Source organism: Lontra canadensis, unplaced genomic scaffold, assembly GCF_010015895.1.
Source record: "Lontra canadensis isolate GAN:19392208 unplaced genomic scaffold, GSC_riverotter_1.0 scaffold1, whole genome shotgun sequence".
In the NCBI taxonomy this organism is placed as follows: Eukaryota; Metazoa; Chordata; class Mammalia; order Carnivora; family Mustelidae; genus Lontra; species Lontra canadensis.
This window is the reverse complement of record NW_022630995.1, coordinates 116,929,963-116,950,979: the sequence shown is the minus strand read 5'-3', so window position 1 is coordinate 116,950,979 and position 21,017 is coordinate 116,929,963. Positions and strand designations below refer to the sequence as shown.

Sequence of the window (21,017 nt, the reverse complement as noted above, 5' to 3'; positions counted from 1 at the left end):
GAGCCTGATGATGCCTCCGTATGTCTCTGGCAGCACTCCAGCTATGTTCTGTAACACTGAGTCTTGATAGCCTTCTTTTCATGTTGGATATATACTCCCTGCCCAGGAAAAAGTCAAAATAATACCTTACCATGGTTATCATCTTTTTCTTTATAAGTATTTTTTGCTGTTCTTTTTTCATTAAAAACAGGTTGATTAACATTCCTAAAGAAAATGAAGATAATTATATATTTTTGCATTTGGGCAGCAGCATGGGCTATTCCAGTAAGTATGTATTCCTCAGAAAATCTCCTCACTTTGTTATCTCTTTTAACCTAACATTAAATAATATGTATTTCCTTAAGACTTTGAAGACAAACTGTGCCTAAACATTTAAATTTGCATGAAAGACTTTATGAGATATCTTTAGGGGTCTCAACAAACCCAAATATGTACTCCAATTCATGTTCCCATTCCTCTAAACGAAACTAATATCTTGTCAGATGGATTATTACTATTAAAATTTATTCCGTTTGTGTTTGCTTTGGCAGCACATATACTAAAATTGGAATAATACAGAGAATATTAGCATGGCCCCCATACAAGGATAACACACAAATTTGTAAAATTCATTCAGATTTATATTCAATGCTCAAAGGTCATGGAGACTTCAGCCATCTTTGCTCATGCCCTGTGAATTTCATTATAATATCAGTGAAGCCTACATATTTTTAAAAAAGATTTTATTTATTTATTTGACAGACAGAGATCACAAGTAGGCAGAGAGGCAGGCAGAGAGAGAGAGGAGGAAGCAGGCTCCCCGCTGAGCAGAGAGCCCGAAGCGTGACTTGATCCCAGGACCCTGACACCATGACCCGAGCCAAAGGCAGAGGCTCAACCCACTGAGCCACCCAGGCACCCTGAAGCCTACATTTTAAAGGAAGTTTTCAAGGAATGATTTGGAAAAAATAAGGATTTTTTCAATGTAGGAGAAAATTAATGTTTCACTCAGATAATTTTTTTTAAATGCTCATTGGGGAAAATTTGGAATATACAGATAAACACCAACAAAAAAAAATTAGGAAAATTAAACCATTTGTAATTTTGTTACCCTGCTATGGGTAACATTTTGGTATGCTTTCATACTATCAAACAACTTGGTATTTATGCAGTTCAGAATTTTCTCAACTATTTCAAATGTGCTCCTGAAGGAGCGAAGTAGCATATTACTTTATTTTGTTTCTTCACTGGCTCTGGTCATACCTTGTATTTTCTTAGGGGTTCGGTCAGGATTATACTTAAGGTGGGTCTTGCGCTAGTGTGGGAGGTTTGTACAGAAACATTAAAGGTCTATCTCCTCATTTTTATAAAAGAAAATCCTCCTTGAGGTAAGTGTCTGGTTAATATCAATAAAATCAGTGATACCATTGTGAGAATTATCTGTATGCCCAGTTTAAATTCTACATAAGCTGTGTAACAAGCTTGATTAGATATTACTTTGGCCTTTGCATTATATATTTTTCTTCATTTAGAGAAAAATGTGTGTCTGTATGTATGTGTGCATGTGTGCATGCATTTATGTACACAAAGTTAGAATGTTTTCAATTTCCAACATTTTCATTTTGGTAGGTTCCTCAAATCAAGCCACTGGAGAGACATGCTGTTGACAAATCTACAAATTTAAATCTTCTGGAAAAAGCAAAAGTGCCAATACAGGTAATAGGGTACAAAATGTGTTTCTAAGCTGTTTTTAAATTCCTTTTTAAAAAATTATTTATTTATTTATTTATTTGAGAGAGAGAGAGAGAGAGAGAGAGATCACAACAGAGAGCATGAGTCGGGGAGGGACAGAGGGAGAGGCAGAATCCTCACCTAGCAGAGAGCCTGCCACGGGACTCCATCCCAGGACACTTAACCTACTGTGGCAGATGCTTAACTGACTGTGCCACCTAGATGCCCCTCAATTCTATTAACTTCCAGAAAACTGATGCTTACCTTTTCAGTCTGTTTTACTTCAAGATAAAATCTACAAAGTATTTTGAATTGTTTCTCTTTTCCAGGATGAGTTAAATGCCAATGATACCACTGAAGAAAGTGGTGACCCCCATGAAAATGAAAGAGGAAGGCAACAATATACTAGAGATGGTTACAAAGAAGAAAGAAATGGCTCTGAGTGGGTGGAAATAGGAAGGAAAAGTTCTTCTACAGATTCCATGTTAGTAAATGATGAGGGGAATAGTGTGGACCAAAATGGGGTCACAGGAAAACCAGAAACATATGGTTATGATGGGATACATGGAAAAGAAGGTAGCACCACAGCAAATGGCATCAGGGGACAAGTAAGCATCATTGGCAATGCTGGAATAGCAAATGGAAGCAATATTAATAGAAATGCTGATAAGAATTTAAACAATGGAAGAGTTGTTGGAGATGCAAGTCAGAGTGAGAATGTCACTGTTGTCCAAGAAGAAGACCATCAAATAGGTAGAAGCAATAACAGTACAGGCCATGAGGATGAAATAAATAGGAATGCCTGTAGAAATGAGGGTGATACAAGTGAAATAACACATCAGAGAGAAAGTGAGGGAAATGGGAATCAGGAGGCAGAAGTAACACCAGGAAGAAGTGGAGCTGGCAATGGAAAAGATGCTGGCCTGGATAATTCTGATGGGAGTCCTAGTGGAAATGGAGCAGAGGAGGATGAAGAAACAGGTTCTGGTGATGATGAAGGTGAAGAGACAGGGAATGGAAAAGAGGGTACTGATAACAGGAAGGGCCAAGAGGGTCAGCCTCATGGAAAAGATGACAATGATAACAGCTTAGGTCAAAATTCAATTAGTAGTGAAGATGATGACCCAGAAGACAAAGAAGATCCCCATGACATCGATGGAGACAACACCTCCAAGAGTGAGGAGGATTCTGATGGTATTTCTAAAGACAAAGTTAGCCCAATAATAGAGGACATGCAAAAGCCCAATTACGAAGAAAACAATGCTGTGGAAAAGAAAATCACTGATGAATCAGAGCTAGGTGCTACTGGGAAGAGTCAAGATCAGGTTAGTTTGTAAAGCTGATTTCTTTCAAACTGCAGTTTAAATTCTCCCCCTCCATTCATTGATGGAAACACAAAAATAAATCATAATAAGCATTCATCTGTTTTTGCACAGAAATTACTTGAATATTTAATGGGAAAGTTAGAGTCCCTATTAAACTCTGATACATAACAATTTTTTAAAAAGGTTTTATTTACTTATTTATTTGAGAGTGAGAGAGCACAAGTGGAGGGGGCATGGAGGAGCAGCAGAGGGAGAGAGAGAAGCAGACTCCTCACTGAGCAGGGAGTCTGATGTGGGTTTTGATATCAGGACTCTGGATCATGACCCGGGCCAAAGGCAGATGCTTAACTGACTAAACCACGTAGGTATCCCCAGAACAATTTTAAAAACAGACATTTCTGAAAATTTGGTTAGAATTCTATAAGCCTAATCATAATAACTGATGCACCTTGTAACTGTTCACACAAGTTCCTACTGTGTAAAAATGTGAATGGGTTGTTATATGATTTAAACACCAGAATTCTTGCAGGTGAATAAAGCATGTTTTTACAAACAGAAGTTTATGAAGTACTAGAAGCTGAACTTCTGTTTTTCTGGTCACATTCTGCAGTCTTGTCTTCCACAGACCAATGCAATTTTGCAGCATACCATCCATTAACTAATCATTCTTTTCTCCATCTTTCCCCAGGGAATAGAAATGGAAGGTCCCAGTAGTGGCAACAGAAACATTACCAAAGAAGCTGGGAAAGTCAGTGAAGATAAAGAGAGTAAAAGACAACAAGGAATGGTCATGGGGAAAGGAAATGTCAAGACACCAGGGGAGACTGACAACATACAAGGGCTTAGTCAGAAATCAGAACCTGGAAATAAGGTTACACGCAGCAAAACAGGTAGTGAAAGTAATAGTGATGGATATGACAGTTACGAGTTTGATGACAAATCTATGCAAGGAGATGATCCCAACAGTAGTGATGACTCTAACAGCAATGATGATGCTGATTCTGAAGGTGACAATGACAGCAATAGTCAAGGAGACACTGGTTATAACTCTGATGAATCAAAAGATAATGGCAATGACAGTGACTCAAATGGAGGAGGTGATAATGACAGTGATAGCACATCAGATGCTAATGATAGTGACAGTAATGGCAATGGTAACAACAGGAGTGATGCCAATGGCAAATCAGACAGCAGCAAAGATAAATCAGACAGTAGTGACAGCAGTGATAGCAGCGACAGCAGTGACAGCAGTGACAGTAGTGACAGTAGTGACAGCAGTGACAGTAGTGACAGCAGTGACAGTAGCAACAGCAGTGACAGCAGTGACAGCAGTGACAGTAGTAACAGCAGTGACAGTAGCGATAGTAGTGACAGCAGCGATAGCAGTGACAGCAGCGATAGCAGTGACAGCAGTGATAGTGATAGCAGTGACAGTAGCGATAGCAGCAATAGCAGTGACAGCAGTGACAGCAGTGATAGTGACAGTAGTGACAGCAGTGACAGCAGCGACAGTAGTGACAGCAGCGACAGCAGTGACAGTAGCGACAGCAGTGACAGTAGCGACAGCAGCGACAGCAGTGACAGTAGCGACAGCAGCGATAGCAGCGACAGCAGCGACAGCAGTGACAGCAGTGATAGCAGCGACAGTAGCGATAGTAGTGACAGCAGCGACAGCAGTGACAGTAGCGACAGCAGTGACAGCAGTGATAGCAGTGACAGTAGTGACAGTAGTAACAGCAGTGACAGTAGCGATAGTAGTGACAGCAGCGACAGCAGTGACAGCAGCGACAGCAGTGACAGCAAGTCAGACAGTAGTGACAGTAGTAACAGCAGTGATAGTAGTGACAGCAGTGACAGTAAGTCAGAGAACAGTGACAGCAGTGACAGCAAGTCAGACAGTAGTGAAAGCAATGATAGCAGTGACAGCAGTGATAGCAGCGACAGTAAATCAGACAGTAGTGACAGTAGTGATAGCAGTGACAGTAGTGACAGTAGTGATAGCAGTGACAGCAGTGACAGTGACAGTAAATCAGATAGTAGTGATAGCAGCAACAGCAAATCAGATAGTAGTGACAGCAGTGATAGTGACAGCAGTGATAGCAGCGACAGTAAATCAGAAAGCAGTGACAGCAGCAATAGCAAATCAGATAGTGACAGCCGTGATAGCAGTGACAGTAGTGACAGTGACAGTAAATCAGACAGCAGTGACAGCAGCAATAGCAAATCAGATAGTAGTGACAGCAGTGACAGTGACAGCAGTGACAGCAGTGAAAGTGACAGCAGTGATAGTGATAGCAGTGACAGCAGCGACAGCGACAGCAGTGACAGCAGCGACAGCGACAGCAGTGACAGCAGCGACAGCAGCAATGGTGACAGCAGTGACAGCAGTGATAGCAACAGCAGTGACAGCAGCGACAGCAGCAATGGTGACAGCAGCGACAGTGACAGCAGCGACAGCAGCGACAGTGACAGCAGTGACAGCAGCGACAGCAGTGACAGCAGCAACAGTGACAGCAATGGCAGTAGTACTGGTACATCTAACAGTAATAAGAGTCACAGCAAGACCAAGTCCGGTAATGGCAACAATGGAAGTGACAGTGAGAGTGACAGTGAAGGCAGTGACAGCAATCACTCAACCAGTGATGATTAGATTTTTTTTGAAAAGTCTAGTGAGTAATTGATAGGAAATGAAGATTTTCAAGGAAGGAAAGAAAGAGGAGACATAAACAGAAGATGCCTACATTCATAGAAACAATGAGAGGAGTAGTCAAATTGCCAGATTTGGAACCAAGCCCCCACACTCTCAGGAGATAATCTGAATGCAGGACCTTTGGTATGTGCATATTAAAACACATTCTGAAAAGATGTTTAAAATGTGTACATCTAAACATAAAAAGGGACAATTAAAATATTCTTTAATACTTTGCACAGAAACCTCAAGTAATAATGTACTATATGATAACTCTGATTTAAATGTTGAGTGCTTTAGGGAATGTAGCAAGTAAACACATCTTATAAACAACCTGTGGCATTGCCTTAATCTTTCAGTAATTACACATTCTGGATAGATGGTCTGCTTACAGTTGAGTAAAGATGTTGTGACCATGATATCCAGGTTAGCTACTAATTCATTTGCTTGGTCTAAGGAAGAAATAAACTTGTAACATGAAAAAGAAACACAGCAACAATTGAACCTATCTGGACCATGGGAATAATCTTTGTAATTATTGAATAGAGTAATTACAAATCAGAAAAAATTTAAAGAGTGCTAGTCAGAAAATAATACAGATGCTAATTTAAATAACAAAATCTCATATACAGTATACATTCCTACAGAGCACTGGAAATTCAGCATAATGTCCCTAAAACTATTGACAAATCTGATGCAGTGCTTAGAACAGTGTCTTGCCTCCAATAGTCACTTTCTAAATATTAATGAATAAACGATACATGAACGAAGGACTCTAAAGGGGGGTTTACTTTTGAACTCTATGTTCAGAGCTCTGTTAAATGGAATCGGTATTTGTTTCCCATCTTCTGTCAAATTTTGTTCGCATATCCCTTTTAAACCCTCACATGCCAAAACTTCCAAACCAGACCCTGAGACACCCTTCTCACTGTTAATCTGTTTCATAAAGCCAACAGCTGCTGGTAGGTGATGATCTGGAAATTACTCTTTTTTGAGAGTCATATAATGCAACTAAAATCCGAGCATAGATTGTTCTGCTTTTGTATGAATGAGGGTAATTCTTAGTTTTGAGATGAAGCTCAAACCCTAGAACATGGGGATTTTAAAGGCATATGCAACTAGAGTGTGATAATTAATAGGGTGGAGGTAAAATAGATTATCCAAACTAATATACTTTTGAGAATGAAGAGGGTACTATCAATAATTACTTGGGGACAGGAAGTGTAAATTGGGATTGTTCAGGGATACCGGGAGATAACAACAGATATCACCATAAGCCTTTAAGGTATTTTTCAAGATTTGGTAGAGATGATTTGTCATTTCCCTCTTTTTCCATTTAGGCAGTTATTTTAGATTTGTTCTAATTCAAAGGTAAAAATCTATATAGTGAAGTTCTGAATGCAACTTCTTTGATGTTAATTTTCAACTAGTCATCAGTTGACCATTTATTTTCTAATATTAAGCATATTTTATATGGAGTTTGAGTAGGTTTTTTTTTCCTACCTTCTTTCTTGTTTCATGCAAGTTTCTTAGTTGAGATCAACATTACAAGAAATATTGCTGAAAGCTTTAAAAATACTGCTATTTATAAATTATATGATAACTCCTAATACTGTAACATTTCAGGTTTCTACTATGTCATAATCATGTAAATGACTCCAAAGGTCTTTCCTTAAAATATGCTCTAGATTTTTAACTCCTTTAGGCTTCAGGATTTTTTTTTGTCTTTTTTTAATTTGTAAAGTGTGGCTTCTAGGACCTTTCTCACCTATTTTAAAAGGTTGTTATGAGTTTAAACCAGGCAATGGATGTGCGACTCTTTGTAAATTGTACAAGATATGTAAATTAAAGAGATAATGAATTTTGGTGTTGTAATAAACATCTACTTATGTGACTATTCACAAGGAAAACTCCCTTAATCTTAATGGGTTTGCAAGTACGTATTCCTTCCACCACATTTTTAAAATTTAGCTGCTTTTAACTGAAAAAGTAACATATGTATATACACAAAAAAATCTCAAACACTGTGAAAAAGTTTAAAAAATATTAAATCTTCATCATCCCAGATACCTAGTCCTCTACTTCTCTACTTTAGAGGCAGTTCCAATTACTAACATCTTGTGAAATTTTTCAGAAATAGTCTATGCGCATATAAGCACATATGTTCGCCTTTTAAAAACACATGGAAGTCTACTATACACTATGTGTTTTTCTTACTCTTTTTAACATAAGAATATACCTTGAATACTGGTTCATAGCACACAGATTGACATTCCGCCCTTCCCCCCCCACAGTTGTGTTGTATTTCATTTTATGAACTGCCATTGATATTTAATTTGTCCCTTTTTTTCAATCACTTCCTAAGCCATTTCTGGTCCAATGAGTCTCTGCAGGTAAATAGCATGAATTGATAACCCAAACCGGATAAATTCCCAACCAGTACTTAAAAAGTCTTCACCTTAGGAAGTATTTGGGAGGATAAAAGTAGATGCTCAGAATCTAGGGCTGATGTCAGAAATAATGGAGGAAGACTATGATCCTGATTTTCTTATATAATATCTACACTGACCTCTGGATAATTGAGGGAAAAATAAAGATGACCTTTTAAAAGGACATCTCAAGAGTAGATCCTTCAAATACAACAAATCTGGTATTAGAAAACAAATTCTGTTTTGTTATTTTCTGGAAAAGATTAGTAAACTATCTGATAATATTTCCCACGGGAGCAGTATTTTTTAAATTGTAGGTTGCCACTCATTTAATAGGTCATGAGATCAGTTTAGTGACTCATGCCCTACATTTTGTAAAATCACAGAATAAAAAGGAAAAATCTTAGTGCATCATATGTAGCATTTTATGAAACCTGACAATATTTTCTTCTACATGATGCATGCATACATACATACACAATGTCTTAGTATGCATATTCTAAAATATGTAAAATATTGTTCTGACTCATTGTAGTAAAAAAAGATATGAAAGCCATTGGTTTAGAAAGCATTATAAAACATTTTTCCTGCTAGTAATCATTTCATATTCATTTTCACATTCCCTTTTCTCTTTACAAACCTTTAAGTTTCTTTTCCACTTTTTTTAAAATCATTTTTTTAATTTATTTTCAGCTTAACAGTATTCATTGCTTTTGTACCACACCTGGTGCTCCATGCAATCCGTGCCCTCTCTAATACCCACCACCTGGTTCCCCCAACCTCCCACCCCCCCCAACCTCTTCAAACCCTTCAGATTGTTTTTCAGAGTCCATAGTCTCTCATTGTTCACCTCCCCTTCCAATTTCCCACTTTTGAAGAGGTAGTTTAAAGAAAAAAAGAAAGAAATAGTGGTGTGTATATAGGGAGTTAGGGAGAAAAGACTGGTGCTGGGGGATGGGTTTCTGGATTTATTTGTGCTACAGTAAAAGAGCCTAGGTAACACTGTCACTCTTAAACAAGAGGCTATCATGGTGGTGCTGGTGACTGTGCTGGGGGTTCAGGATTTCTTTTTGGTTGCATGGGTTACTCCACATCTGGCTGTTAAAACTGACTCTCATCAGCTGTCTTATCCTTTCCACTTAACCCAGGAATTCCTTCCCCACCTGCTCATACCACAAATCAGGAAATGTAGTAAGGGGTTTGTTTGTTTGTTTATAAAATATATTTCCAAAAAAGAGGTTATAAAAAGATAACCTTTAGAGAGTTATACCTAACCATATAAATACATTTTATATTATTAACTGAAATGGGATTTCCCAGAAGTCAAGATTGCTTTATGGTTTGTAATGGAAGTTTTGAAAAATTTTAGACCAAAATAGCTAGGAACAATTTTCCTCTCCCTAAAAGGAGCAGGAACAGAATAGAATAGTTCAGTCATAGATGAAAATATCATTGTGTTCTCACAGGAGTCCATTCACTGCTGCTAGCAAGCAAATCCTCTAGAGAATGAAACAAGTCAACAACACAATGTTCCCAATAGGGCTTTTGGGTTCACATGGTAAAAAATAAAAGTCAATTCCTACAGGGCTCTCATGTAGCTTTAAAAAATGGTATAAAGTCTAAACATCAAGAATATGTTAGACGTTGTGTGTTTTCTATTAGTTTGCATAGTCCCAACTCTGCTGAGACACTGTATTTTACAGATAACTTTATCAGAAGATGCTTCTTTTCCTCCCAAGTCTGTTCTTTTGGCCTTTGCCCCTGGCTATAGCCCTCCCCTCCTTTACGCTTTCCTTCTTTTCCTCCCTAGTATTTTTCCCTTCAAAGAGATGAACTGTGGTGAGGCAATGCTTTGTGCTTTGCAGAACTTAATTCCTGGGTATCTCCCTGTGTGAGGCCCCAGGCAAACTCCAGAGTCAGGAACTGCTAGGGTTGAGCTTGTAACATCACTGGCCCTTTCTCCTGCTCCCAGATTTCAGTCAAAACCACCTGGGACCCAACTCCCACTCCCTAGTATTTTCCTTAGTTGAATCCATGGAATCTTTCCTTGCTATCCCAACTCCATCTCCCTATCTTCAGACCAATCTGAACTGAAGGCAGAAGATGCTTAGGTTGTAACACATGTGGCATATTTACTTTTTGTCTTACCCTGATTCCAGTCAGTAGACCTTTATGCTGTCCCCAAATGACAGCATTGATCTTTCTAGTTGGGCTCTGCACAAAATTTCTCCTCACGTTCTAGTATACTGATTAGAACTGTTCCAGCCCAGTCTAAGATCACCAGCAAACATACTGTCTGTCACAATTAGGCTTCCTGACCCAATGAAAGAAGGAGACTGTATAAAGAGCAGCCTCAGGTATCTCAGCAAACAAAGAAAAAGAACTGTTACAGAATTTTTCGGAAAGGGTGAAATTTAGGTAATATTTAAATGAAGCAGTTTTCAAAAGGCTCAAAGCAAGGCAGGACTGTGGCTAATGGACTCATCATCAGGTTTGGACTCTGAAGTGGATCCAGGTTCCAGTGTTCTTGGAAAGTGCAAAGTTAAGATGGATGTGGACTATTGTATTCAGAAACCCCTTATCTGATGGAAAAATGTCCCAATCCAGGATTATGGCTAGAGCTTTGGCAACACTACTGGCAATTGTAACTTTTTAGAACTTTGAGATAATCTTAATCCACTTATAAGTGTTTACAGTATACACGTCAATGCTAATCAAAATGTGGCCAGGGGTGTACTGACAGCCTGCAAACTGTTAGAGTTCAGAAGTACAGGAATTGAGAATAAACATTTATCACCTTTACAGCAACTTGACATTGCCATGAAATCTGAGTGTGATCATTTTTCTGGTAATTTTCATTGTATTTATATAAGCATAAATCCAGAAAACATGTGGGAATGGATACTAAGGATGGGGGAAAATGGTGGAAGGAATATAAAGTTGGATCAGGCTGAAGTTATTGATATGGGCTCACTAAGCAGAGATTCTGCATTTAATGTACTTCAAGGAGTCAGAAAGGGCTCTAAAGAGTTTGGCTGGATGACTGACTGGAACATGGACCAAAAAGTGGCTCACAGTGCGTGATATGGAAATAAATGACCTTCTTTGATTTGATGTAGAGGGAGAGATTCAGAAATTCAGGGAGATTGGAATTTTGGAGTGGATTTGTCATTTAAGACCCACTCACCTATACTGAGAGGGTCTAGAAGACATACCTTTCATCAATACTTTAAGAAATAAATTTGAGAGGGGAGCCTCAGCATCACTGAAAAGCTCGATCATTCTTCTCTGTAGGCCAGACCTTATAGTGGGAATCCCAGCCATTCCATTTGAAGCCTAAACGCAATGAAGGTAATTATAGGATACCTGAGGTGGCAGGGGCCAAGTGGTGGCATTCAACTGCCAGAGCAATGGTTATTGTATTGGATAGAAAGTCAAAATAACAATTGAAATAGTCTGATTTGTGCAGACCTATGTCATTGACTGGTTAATCATGGTGCTCCTAGAAGTGAAATTGATGGTAAACCTAGTAAATTCTTTATTTGTATAATCATAAAAGTTCTATGTCAAAAGTCTAATTCAAATCATAAAAACAGAGATGGACAGTCCCTCAATCAATTCCCAGATCTGAAACAGTTTACAGACCCAAAAGCCCTTGAGGAAGTATACTACTGAAAACTTACAATTTTTTCCCTAGCCTTCTCCAAAGGGGCTATGGTCTTTTACTAGGGTAAGTGTACATCACTGTGAAAAATAAAACAATGAGACATTATGGGGACCACTGGACACTGACTCTGAAATAACACAAATTCTAGGATACCCAAAATGTCTCTGTGGCCTAACAGAGCAGGAGCTAATAGAAGTCAGGTGAATAATTAAGTTTTAGCTCAGGTCCATCTCACAGTGGGTCCAGTGGGTCCTCAAACTCATCTTGTGGTTATTTTCTCAGTTGCAAAATGCATAATTGGAGTGAACATACTAGCAGATGAGAATCTCCACACTGGTTTCCTGTCTTGTAGAGTGAGGGCTTTTATATTGAGAAAGGCCAGTGGAAGCATTAGAATTGACTCTTCCCAGGAAACTGGTAAATCAAAAGTGATACTACATTCCTGGAGGGTTTACAGAGGTTAGGACGACCATCACAGACTTGAAAGACGCAAGGGTAGGGATTCCCACTACATTCCCATTCAACTCTCCTTATTTGGCCTGTGCAAAAGACAGATGGATCTTGGAAAATGACAATGGGTTACTGTAACTTGACCAGGTGGTGACTCTAACTGCAGCTGCTATACAAGATGTGGTTTCATTGCTTGAACAAATTACATATCCAGTGGTACTTGGTATGCAGAACTGATTTGGCAAATGCCCTTTTCTCCATCTCTGTCTAAGAAAACCACCAGAAGCAGTTTACTTTCAGCTGGCAAAGCAGCAACATGCCTTCACTTTTTACTTTCACTATACCTATCCACTCTCTAGCCCTATGTCATAACTTACTTTGTAGGAATTTTGATTGCTTGTCCCTTCTGGAAGATTTCACACTGGTCCATTACATTGATGCACTGATGACAATATGCTGACTGGACCCAGGAAGTAGAAACTATGCTAGATTTATTGGTGGATATTTGCATGTCAAAAGGTGGGAAATAAATCTTACTAAAATTTGGAGGCGTTTTACTTCCATGGAATTTCTAGCTTTTCAGTGTTATGCGGCATGTTGAGATATCACTTCTGCATCTGGCCCAACCAAGAAAGAGGCACAAGGTTAGTGGGCCTCTATGTATTTTGGAGACAATATATTTCTCATCTTGGGTGTGTTATTCTAACCCATTTTACTGAGTTACCCCAAAAGCTACTAGTTTTGAGTGGAGGCCAAAAGAAGAGAAGGCTATGCAACAAGTCCAGGCTGGTGTGCAAGATGTTTTGCTACAAGGTCCATATGATCTGGCAGATCCAATGGTACTTGAAATATCACTGGCAGGGATGCTGTTTGGAGCCTTTGGGAGGCCCCTATAGGTGAACTGCAGCATAGGCCTTTAGGATTTTAGAGCAAAGCCCTGACATCATCTGCCGGTAACTACCCATGTTGAGAAACAGCTCTTGGCCTGCTACTGGGCCTTTGTAGAGATTGAGCACTTGCCTATGGGTTACTGTGTTACCATGTGCCATTATCTTCCTATCATGAACTGGGTGTTATCTACCCCATGAAGCCATAAAGTTAGGCATGCACAGTGATACTCCATTATCAGTGGAAGTGGTGTATATGTGATTGTTTGATAGAATGGTGAAATGGCCTTTTGAAGACTCAGTACAATGCCAGCCAAGTGGCAATACTTTGCACTGGGGCAAGGTTCCACAGAAAGCTGCATGTGCTCTCAGTGTCTAGTAGTATATGGTGCCATTTCTATTGTAGGATTCCTGAGTCTAGAAATCATTCAAGTGGAAAGTGGAGTGGCACCATTTGATATTATCCCTAGTTACCTTCTGGCGAAACCTTTGCTTCTTGTTCCTATGACTCTATGCTTTGCTGGCCTACAGATCTTAGTGTCTTAGAGGGAGGAATGTTTTCACCAAGGAGACACAATTATTCCATTGAACTAGAAGTTAATACTGCTGCCTGGCTACTTGGAGCTTCTCAAGCCTCTGAAACAGCAGTTAAGAAGAGTTATGGTGTTGGCTAAGGTGACTAATCATGATCACCAAGGGGAAACTGAACTATTACTCCACAATGGAGATATGGAAGACTATGTTTGGAATATAGGAAATCTGTGATTAAAGTCAGTGGAAAACTAGAACCACCCAATCAAGACAGGACTACAAATGACAAGTACCGAATCTTTCTTTCTCTGATTTATCTAATTTGGCATAATGTGCTCCAAGTCTAGACACATTGTCACAAATGGAAGGATACTTTCCTTTTCATGGCAGAAAAAATATTCCATTGTATATATGGAATCTTTTCCACATCTTTTTTACCCATTTATCCACTGATGGGCATTTGGGTTGTTTCCATATCTTAACTAATCATGAATAATGCTGTGATAAACATGGAAATGCACGTATCTTTTCAAAATCCTGTTTTGATTTTCTCTGGGTATATGCCCAGAAGTAGAACTGCTGGATAGTATAGTAGGTCTATTTTTAATTTTTTGAGGAACCTCCACATTGTTTTTCATAGTGGTTGGACCAGTTTATATTCTCACAAACAATGTATAAGAGTTCCCTTTTCACCACATTCTTGCCAGCATCTGTTGTCTCCTGTCTTATTAGATGGTGTCAATGAAGGTTTTCACACATTTCTATCATGATTGCCCGTGGTCTGTCACTGATAATAAGATGTATTTTAAAAGACTCACTTTCAGATTCAGTTACTCTTTTCCAAGCCAACCTTTTTCCTTTTGCAAATTAAGAGTTAACTCTTTTGTAATTCTTTCATTGGCTCATAGAGAGTTGGAAAAAAGAAGTCCCAAGTAGGATAACTTGGAGAACTGATGCTGTGGTCTATTCTAAGCATTATTTAAGACTGGCAAAGAAAAAGGAAGGACATGATGTACTCAGTGCCATCCATTTTTATTCTACTAGCAATTTTCTCTAAGATCAGAGTATCTTGAGGTCTCCAGATTGGAAAAGAATCAATTTCTGTGGCAGACTAAAATCAACCTTTTTCAAATAACTAAGCTGTGGTATTGTAAATTCCCAAACAATCTCCAAATAGTAAGATACAATTTTCAAATGTACTCACAAACAGGAAAATTTTTAAAAAATTTATCCATCCTCAAACCTCAAAACAAAGAATTAATTTAACTACCATTACAGAGATGAGAGAGAAGAATATTTTTAAAAACTCAAAAAATTCTGGTGTAAAAAAATTACAAGCCCTTGTAGATAAGAAGGGTGAAATTACATCATGAGCTCACAGAGGAGCTGATCTTAATGATCACACTCAATATTAATTTTCTAAAAACAGTATTTAAAGACTTTTTACTATTTTATATATATACATATATATACACACTACTATTTATTTACTATCGTATACTTTACTATTATATATACACATACACATATATATATATGTATATGAATGTATGTGTGTGTGTATGTGTATATATATACATATATATATATATGTTTTTTTTAAACCTAAAGATATAAAACAAATGTACAACTTTAACAAAATTTACATGTAGCTACCAAGTTACAAAACAATACTGCTTAGCTCACCTGGCGCCACTCCCACACCTCTTCCTCACCTCTATCTCCTCCCTGATCCCAAAGGTTAGCTCTCAGCTTATGTAATTGCTTTCTAGTTTTTCTTTTTGCTTTTACCACTTAAATATCATTCTAAAATATTATCATTTTAGTCTACCTACATTTGAATTTTATATAAATGATATCATACAATATGGTTTCTTCTGTTTTTCTATTGATTAACTCAACATTTATGTTTTTGACCATAGCTATTGCTATATATCTTATTCTTATTTTTTAAATTTTCATTAATGTATACTTTCTATTATATTAAATATATGACAATTTTTTATCCATCCTACTGCTGATAGACATTATGTCTTTCCCATTTTTTGACTATTACGAAAAATATTGTTATGAACATTTATGTATATGTCTTTGCACAGAAGCATAAATTTCTCAAGGGTGTATGCCTAGAAATTAAATTGCTGAGTTACACATTTGCATACATTTAGCATTCTGTCTGACCACCATTTCTTTCTGGAAAGCTTCTTTGGTCCTACTTTTTTCTGTATCCAAGCTGATCTAAATACCTCTCCTCTATGCTCCTGAAGCATCTGTGCATATCTGTATCACTGCTCTTATCAGAGACTCAAAGAATTGCCAACTCTTGCTCTAAATCTGTGCTGTCCCATATGGTAGCCACTAGCCATATGTTACCATTTAAGGTTAAATTAATTAAAATTAAATATGATTAAACACTCAGTTCTACAGTTCCCTTGGCCATATTTTAAGCTCAATAGCCATGTATGGCTTCTGGGTACCACACTGAACCATCCAAATATAGAACATTTCCATTATACCAGAAAGTTCTATTAAATATGTTGTTCTAGAATGCTAGTTGCTCCAGGGTCCAGGCTGTAACTTATTCATCTTATATCTCATGCCCACTACAGTGCTGGACACACTAGGCTTTTGACAAATGTTTGTTGAACTAGACTGCTCTCAAGGTTTACAGTCGGGTGGTAAAAGCAGAAAACACAACAGAATATTAAATGAAGTTCCAAAGACTGAGAACACTACAATAGGGACTGATACAATAGTTCCCTAATATCCTAAGATGTGAGGGGTTAGTTCATCTATGCAAGGCAGACAGACCTAGAGACTATGAAACAAGATGACCCACTTCCAGCTTATAAAAGAGAGAAGATGGGGGAGAGATTAATCTTTAATATATGTATCTTATCAATTCAAGATTGCTTTAGCTTATTATTGATGCTTATTATTGTATTATTTGCATTTTAATAAATATAATTCATATTCAATAAAGTGAATTATTTATTTGTATTTCATATACCTAAGTTGTATAGATTCTACTTTAAAATCTTAAATAGTTCTCCTAATGATCACAATTTTATAATTTTTATAAAGTTACCCTTTAATTTTAAAGAATCTGAATTTCATATTAATATCATGAAATAAAGAAGTAGAATCTCTAGACAATATAACATTTTATGACCCTATGCATACTGAAGGCCTAGGTAATTATCAGACATAATTTTTTTATAACTTTTTATAATGGAACATTTAAAAATATATAAAATTAGAGAAAACAGAATAATCCAATTATTATCCATAGCTTTAGCAGTGATTAACTCATCACAAAATTGGTTTCATCTCTTTCCCTACCCATTTATCCTTTCCCATTTACTTTGAAGCAGATTCTAGACATTATAGTTTTTTAGTCTCTTTAAGTTAAGAATGTTTATATAAATAACTACAATCCCATTATCATGCTAATAATAATAATTTTTTAAAATAATAAAATTTCAATTCAGTGTTCACATCTCCAATTGTTTAATAAATGTCATATTTTTCAGCATGTTTTTTGGAATTAGGATACAAATAAAATTCACATATTACTACACATGGTGGTTGTTATGTCTCTTAGAAGTCTATTTGAAACAATAGGTTTCTCTTACTATCTTACTTACCACTTACTTCTTGATGAAACCAGGTTGTTTGTCCTATACATTTTTCCAGGCTGGGTTCTGCTGAGTTTGTAGTTTGATTTGGGTTTGCAAAATAATGGTATTCTAATTATGTCATTTCTCTTCATTCATGTCTATAAAAAGAAACCTCCTCATCTGTTAGTGGTACAGATTATAAAGAAAGAAGGTAAGTGCTTAATTATTTTATTTTATATAAAGTTTTAAAATAATGAGTTTTACAGTAAACTATTAGGAAGAGAAATTAAGGAAACAATGACACTCCCAACTGCATCAAAAAGAAAAAAATACCAAGGAATAAATTAAAGCAAAAAGGTGAAAGAACTATACTCTGAAAACTACAGAACATTGATAAAAGAAATTGAAGATGACATAAATAAATGGAAAGATACACTATGCTCATGGGATGAAATGGAATAATTAATACTGCTAAGATGTCCATGGTGCTCAAAGCAACCTAGAGAGTCAATGCAAACCCTATCAAAATACCAATGGCATTTTTCACAGAACTAGCACACATGATCCTAAAATTTGTGTGGAACCAAAAAATATCCTGAATAGCTAAAGCAATCTTGAAAAAGAAGAACAAAGCTGGAGTTACCATGTTCCCTGATTTCAAACTATATTACAAAGCTACAGTAATCAAAACATTGTGGTACTTGCATGAAACCAGACACACAGATCAATGGAACAAAACAGAGTCTAGAAATAAACCTCATACTTATGCAGTCAATTAATCTTCAACTGGACATCTAAAATACAAAAGAATGAAACTTTCTTATACCATATAAAAAAATAAACTCAAAGTGGATTAAATGTAAGACTAGAAATCATAAAAATCCTAGAAAACATAGATAGTAGGCTCTTAGACATTAGTCTTAGAAATATATTTTTGATCTATCTCCCTAGGCAAACACAACAAAATAAAAAATAAACAAGTGAGACTACATCAAACTAAAAAAGCTTTTGCACAGAGAAGGAAACCAATATAACAAAAAGCTACCTACTGAATGGGAGAAGATATGGACAAATAATATATCTATTAAGGAGTTAATATCCAAAATATGTAAAGAACTCACGTAACTCAATAAAAAAAAAAAAAGGGGCAGATGTCCTAAATAGACATTTCTCCAAAGAAGACATACAAATGGCCAACAGACATATAAAAAGATGTTCAACATCACTCATCATTGGGGAAATGCAATCAAAACCACAATGAGATATCATCTCATACCTGCCAGAATGGCTAATACTGTTGGTGGGAACAAAACGATGCAGCCACTATGGAAAAAGTATGGAGTTTCTTCAAAAAATTAAAAATAGAAATGTCATACGATCCAGCAATCCACTTCGAGGCACTTACTGAAAGAAAATGAAAACACTGATTTGAAAACATATATGTACCATTATGCTCAGTGCAGCATTATTTACAATAGCCAAGTATGGAAGCAAACTTAGTGTCCATAAATACATGAATGGATTAAGATGTGGTGTATATACACAACAGAATATTACTCACCAATGAAGTCTTGCCATTTCCAATAAAATGGATGCACCTAGACATTATTATGCTAAGTGAAATAAATCAAAGAAAGATAAATATATGATTTCACTTATACATGGAATCTAAAAAACAAAGCGAACAAAACAAAACGGAAATAGATACAGAGAACAATCTAGAGGTTGCTGGGGGAATGGGTTTTAGGGACAAAATAGAGGAAGGAGATTAAAAGGTACACACTTCCAGTTATAAAATAAAACAAAATAAATAAGACATGGAGATACAATGTACAGGATAGGGAATATGGTTAATAATATGTAATAATTTTGTATGGGGACCAATGGTAGCTAAACTATGGTGATGACTTCATAATGTATATAAATGCTGAATTACTATGTTGTACACCTATGTTTGTATACTTCATGTTTGTACACACTATGTTTGTACACTAATATAATATTGTATGTCAACTATACTTTAGTTAAAAAATAACGAATTGTTATCATCTTCCAATATTGGGTAATTAGGGATTCTTTTGATACTGTTTTGGTTTTGGTATTATTATGAATGCTTCCCTCTGCTTACTCTTGCATAGTATTATGTAGGTCTTGTGGCATTTGGCCGTTTGTCTTCAGCCACTTTGTTTGGAGTTTGTGGGTATAACCTGTCATGTAGTCTTGTAACCAGTCTCCAAAATGGCCTCACATTTCCTGTGTTTCCTGTATTCATTCTGATCCTCACATCAATAGGCGGAGACTTTTTTTTCTCCTGAGTCTGGGATGGCCCTGTGACTGATCTGAACATAGAATGTAGACAGTAACATTTGGGGCAGTTCTTGGACACCAGCCAACATGTGAGAAGGCCAAGCCACAAAAAGAGGCCATATAGGGGCGCCTGGGTGGCTCAGTTGTTAGGGGTCTGCCTTAGGCTCAGGTCATGATCCCAGAGTTCTGGGACTGAGCCCAAGTCTTCTTCTCCCTCTCCCACTGCCCCCGCTTGTGTTCCCTCTCTGACTGTCTCCCTCTGTCAAATACGTAAATTAAAAAAAAAAAAAAAAAAGAGGCCATAGTACTGAAGTTTTCAGAATAACAGTATCAGCTGAACTCCTAGACAACAACCACATAAGAGAGCTATCCTGAATATTCTATTCCAATTAAGTCCCCAGATTACTGCAGCCCCAACAACCATAATAAAATGGTTGTTTTTTTAAGACACAAAGTATTGGAATGGTTTTTAACAGAACAGTGGGTAACTACAACATTTATATTTGCTGTAAATGTTCATTGTTTTTTGTTGTATTATCTAGTTGCACTATTTTTAAAAAAGATTTATTTACTTGAGAGAGAGAGAGCGCACAGTTCATGTGCTATAGCAGGGGGAGGGACAAAAAGAGAGAGAGACAGAGAGTCTCAAGCAGACTACCCCATGTGGGCTCCACCTCAGGACCCTAAGATCATGACCTGAGCTGAAATCAAGAGTTGGATGCTTAAACGACTGAGACACCGAGGCACACCAAGTTGCACTATTTTTATGAAGGGATTTAGAGAGATTCTAAACTAATGTCCTGTAACGTCCCCCACTAAAATCTTCCCAGAATCCACTCTGACATAAGATTAAAAGATTCTTTATGATAGACCTTTCAGTCAAGACCTATAAAACCACCTGGCAGTGTAATTGAGAACCAGAGCAGAATATTGGGAATTTCTAGTTTCCTCATATGAACTCTGGTCTTCTAATCAAGCTTACATAAAAGTAGATTCCTTTCTTCTCATATTTTGCCCCTTCCCACCTCATTGAAGTTCGCACTGAATAAGTTAAAAATCCATATATTTGATATTTGTTTTCTGGATGAAACTGGATATCCCAATCTTCTGGAACCAGGTTGGTAGGAGTATCAGTTAAAAATTCCAACAATTATTAACACGTTCAGAAAAATTAGAGCGAGTCATACAGGTTCTGCAAAAACAAATAAATTGGCCCATTTTGAAAAGCCATTCTATTCAGTCATTCATAAAAGTATTTACTGAGTGCTTTTCATGACCCAGAAGATGGGGTACCAGGGCCCTGGGTATACACTAGTAAACAAAGCAAACATCCCCATTCTTGAGGAAGTTAAGTTCTGGTAACATATTCTTTTCTTTCTTTCTTTTTATTTTTTTATTTTTT

At 37.0% G+C, this 21,017-nt stretch overlaps 1 protein-coding gene and 1 non-coding gene across 2 annotated transcripts; both read left to right on the top strand.

Annotated features, from left to right (window-relative positions):
- Nucleotides 1-213: 213 nt before the first annotated feature.
- On the top strand, nt 214-5,685 carry DSPP (dentin sialophosphoprotein). The gene is made up of 4 exons (XM_032874056.1): nt 214-264; nt 1,609-1,695; nt 2,040-3,035; nt 3,724-5,685. Exons 1-4 carry the CDS (start codon nt 214-216, stop codon nt 5,683-5,685), a joined length of 3,096 nt encoding a protein of 1,031 aa, XP_032729947.1.
- Nucleotides 515-621, top strand: LOC116871662. The gene has a single exon (XR_004383471.1). It is a non-coding gene; the product is annotated as a U6 spliceosomal RNA (small nuclear RNA).
- Nucleotides 5,686-21,017: the final 15,332 nt, after the last annotated feature.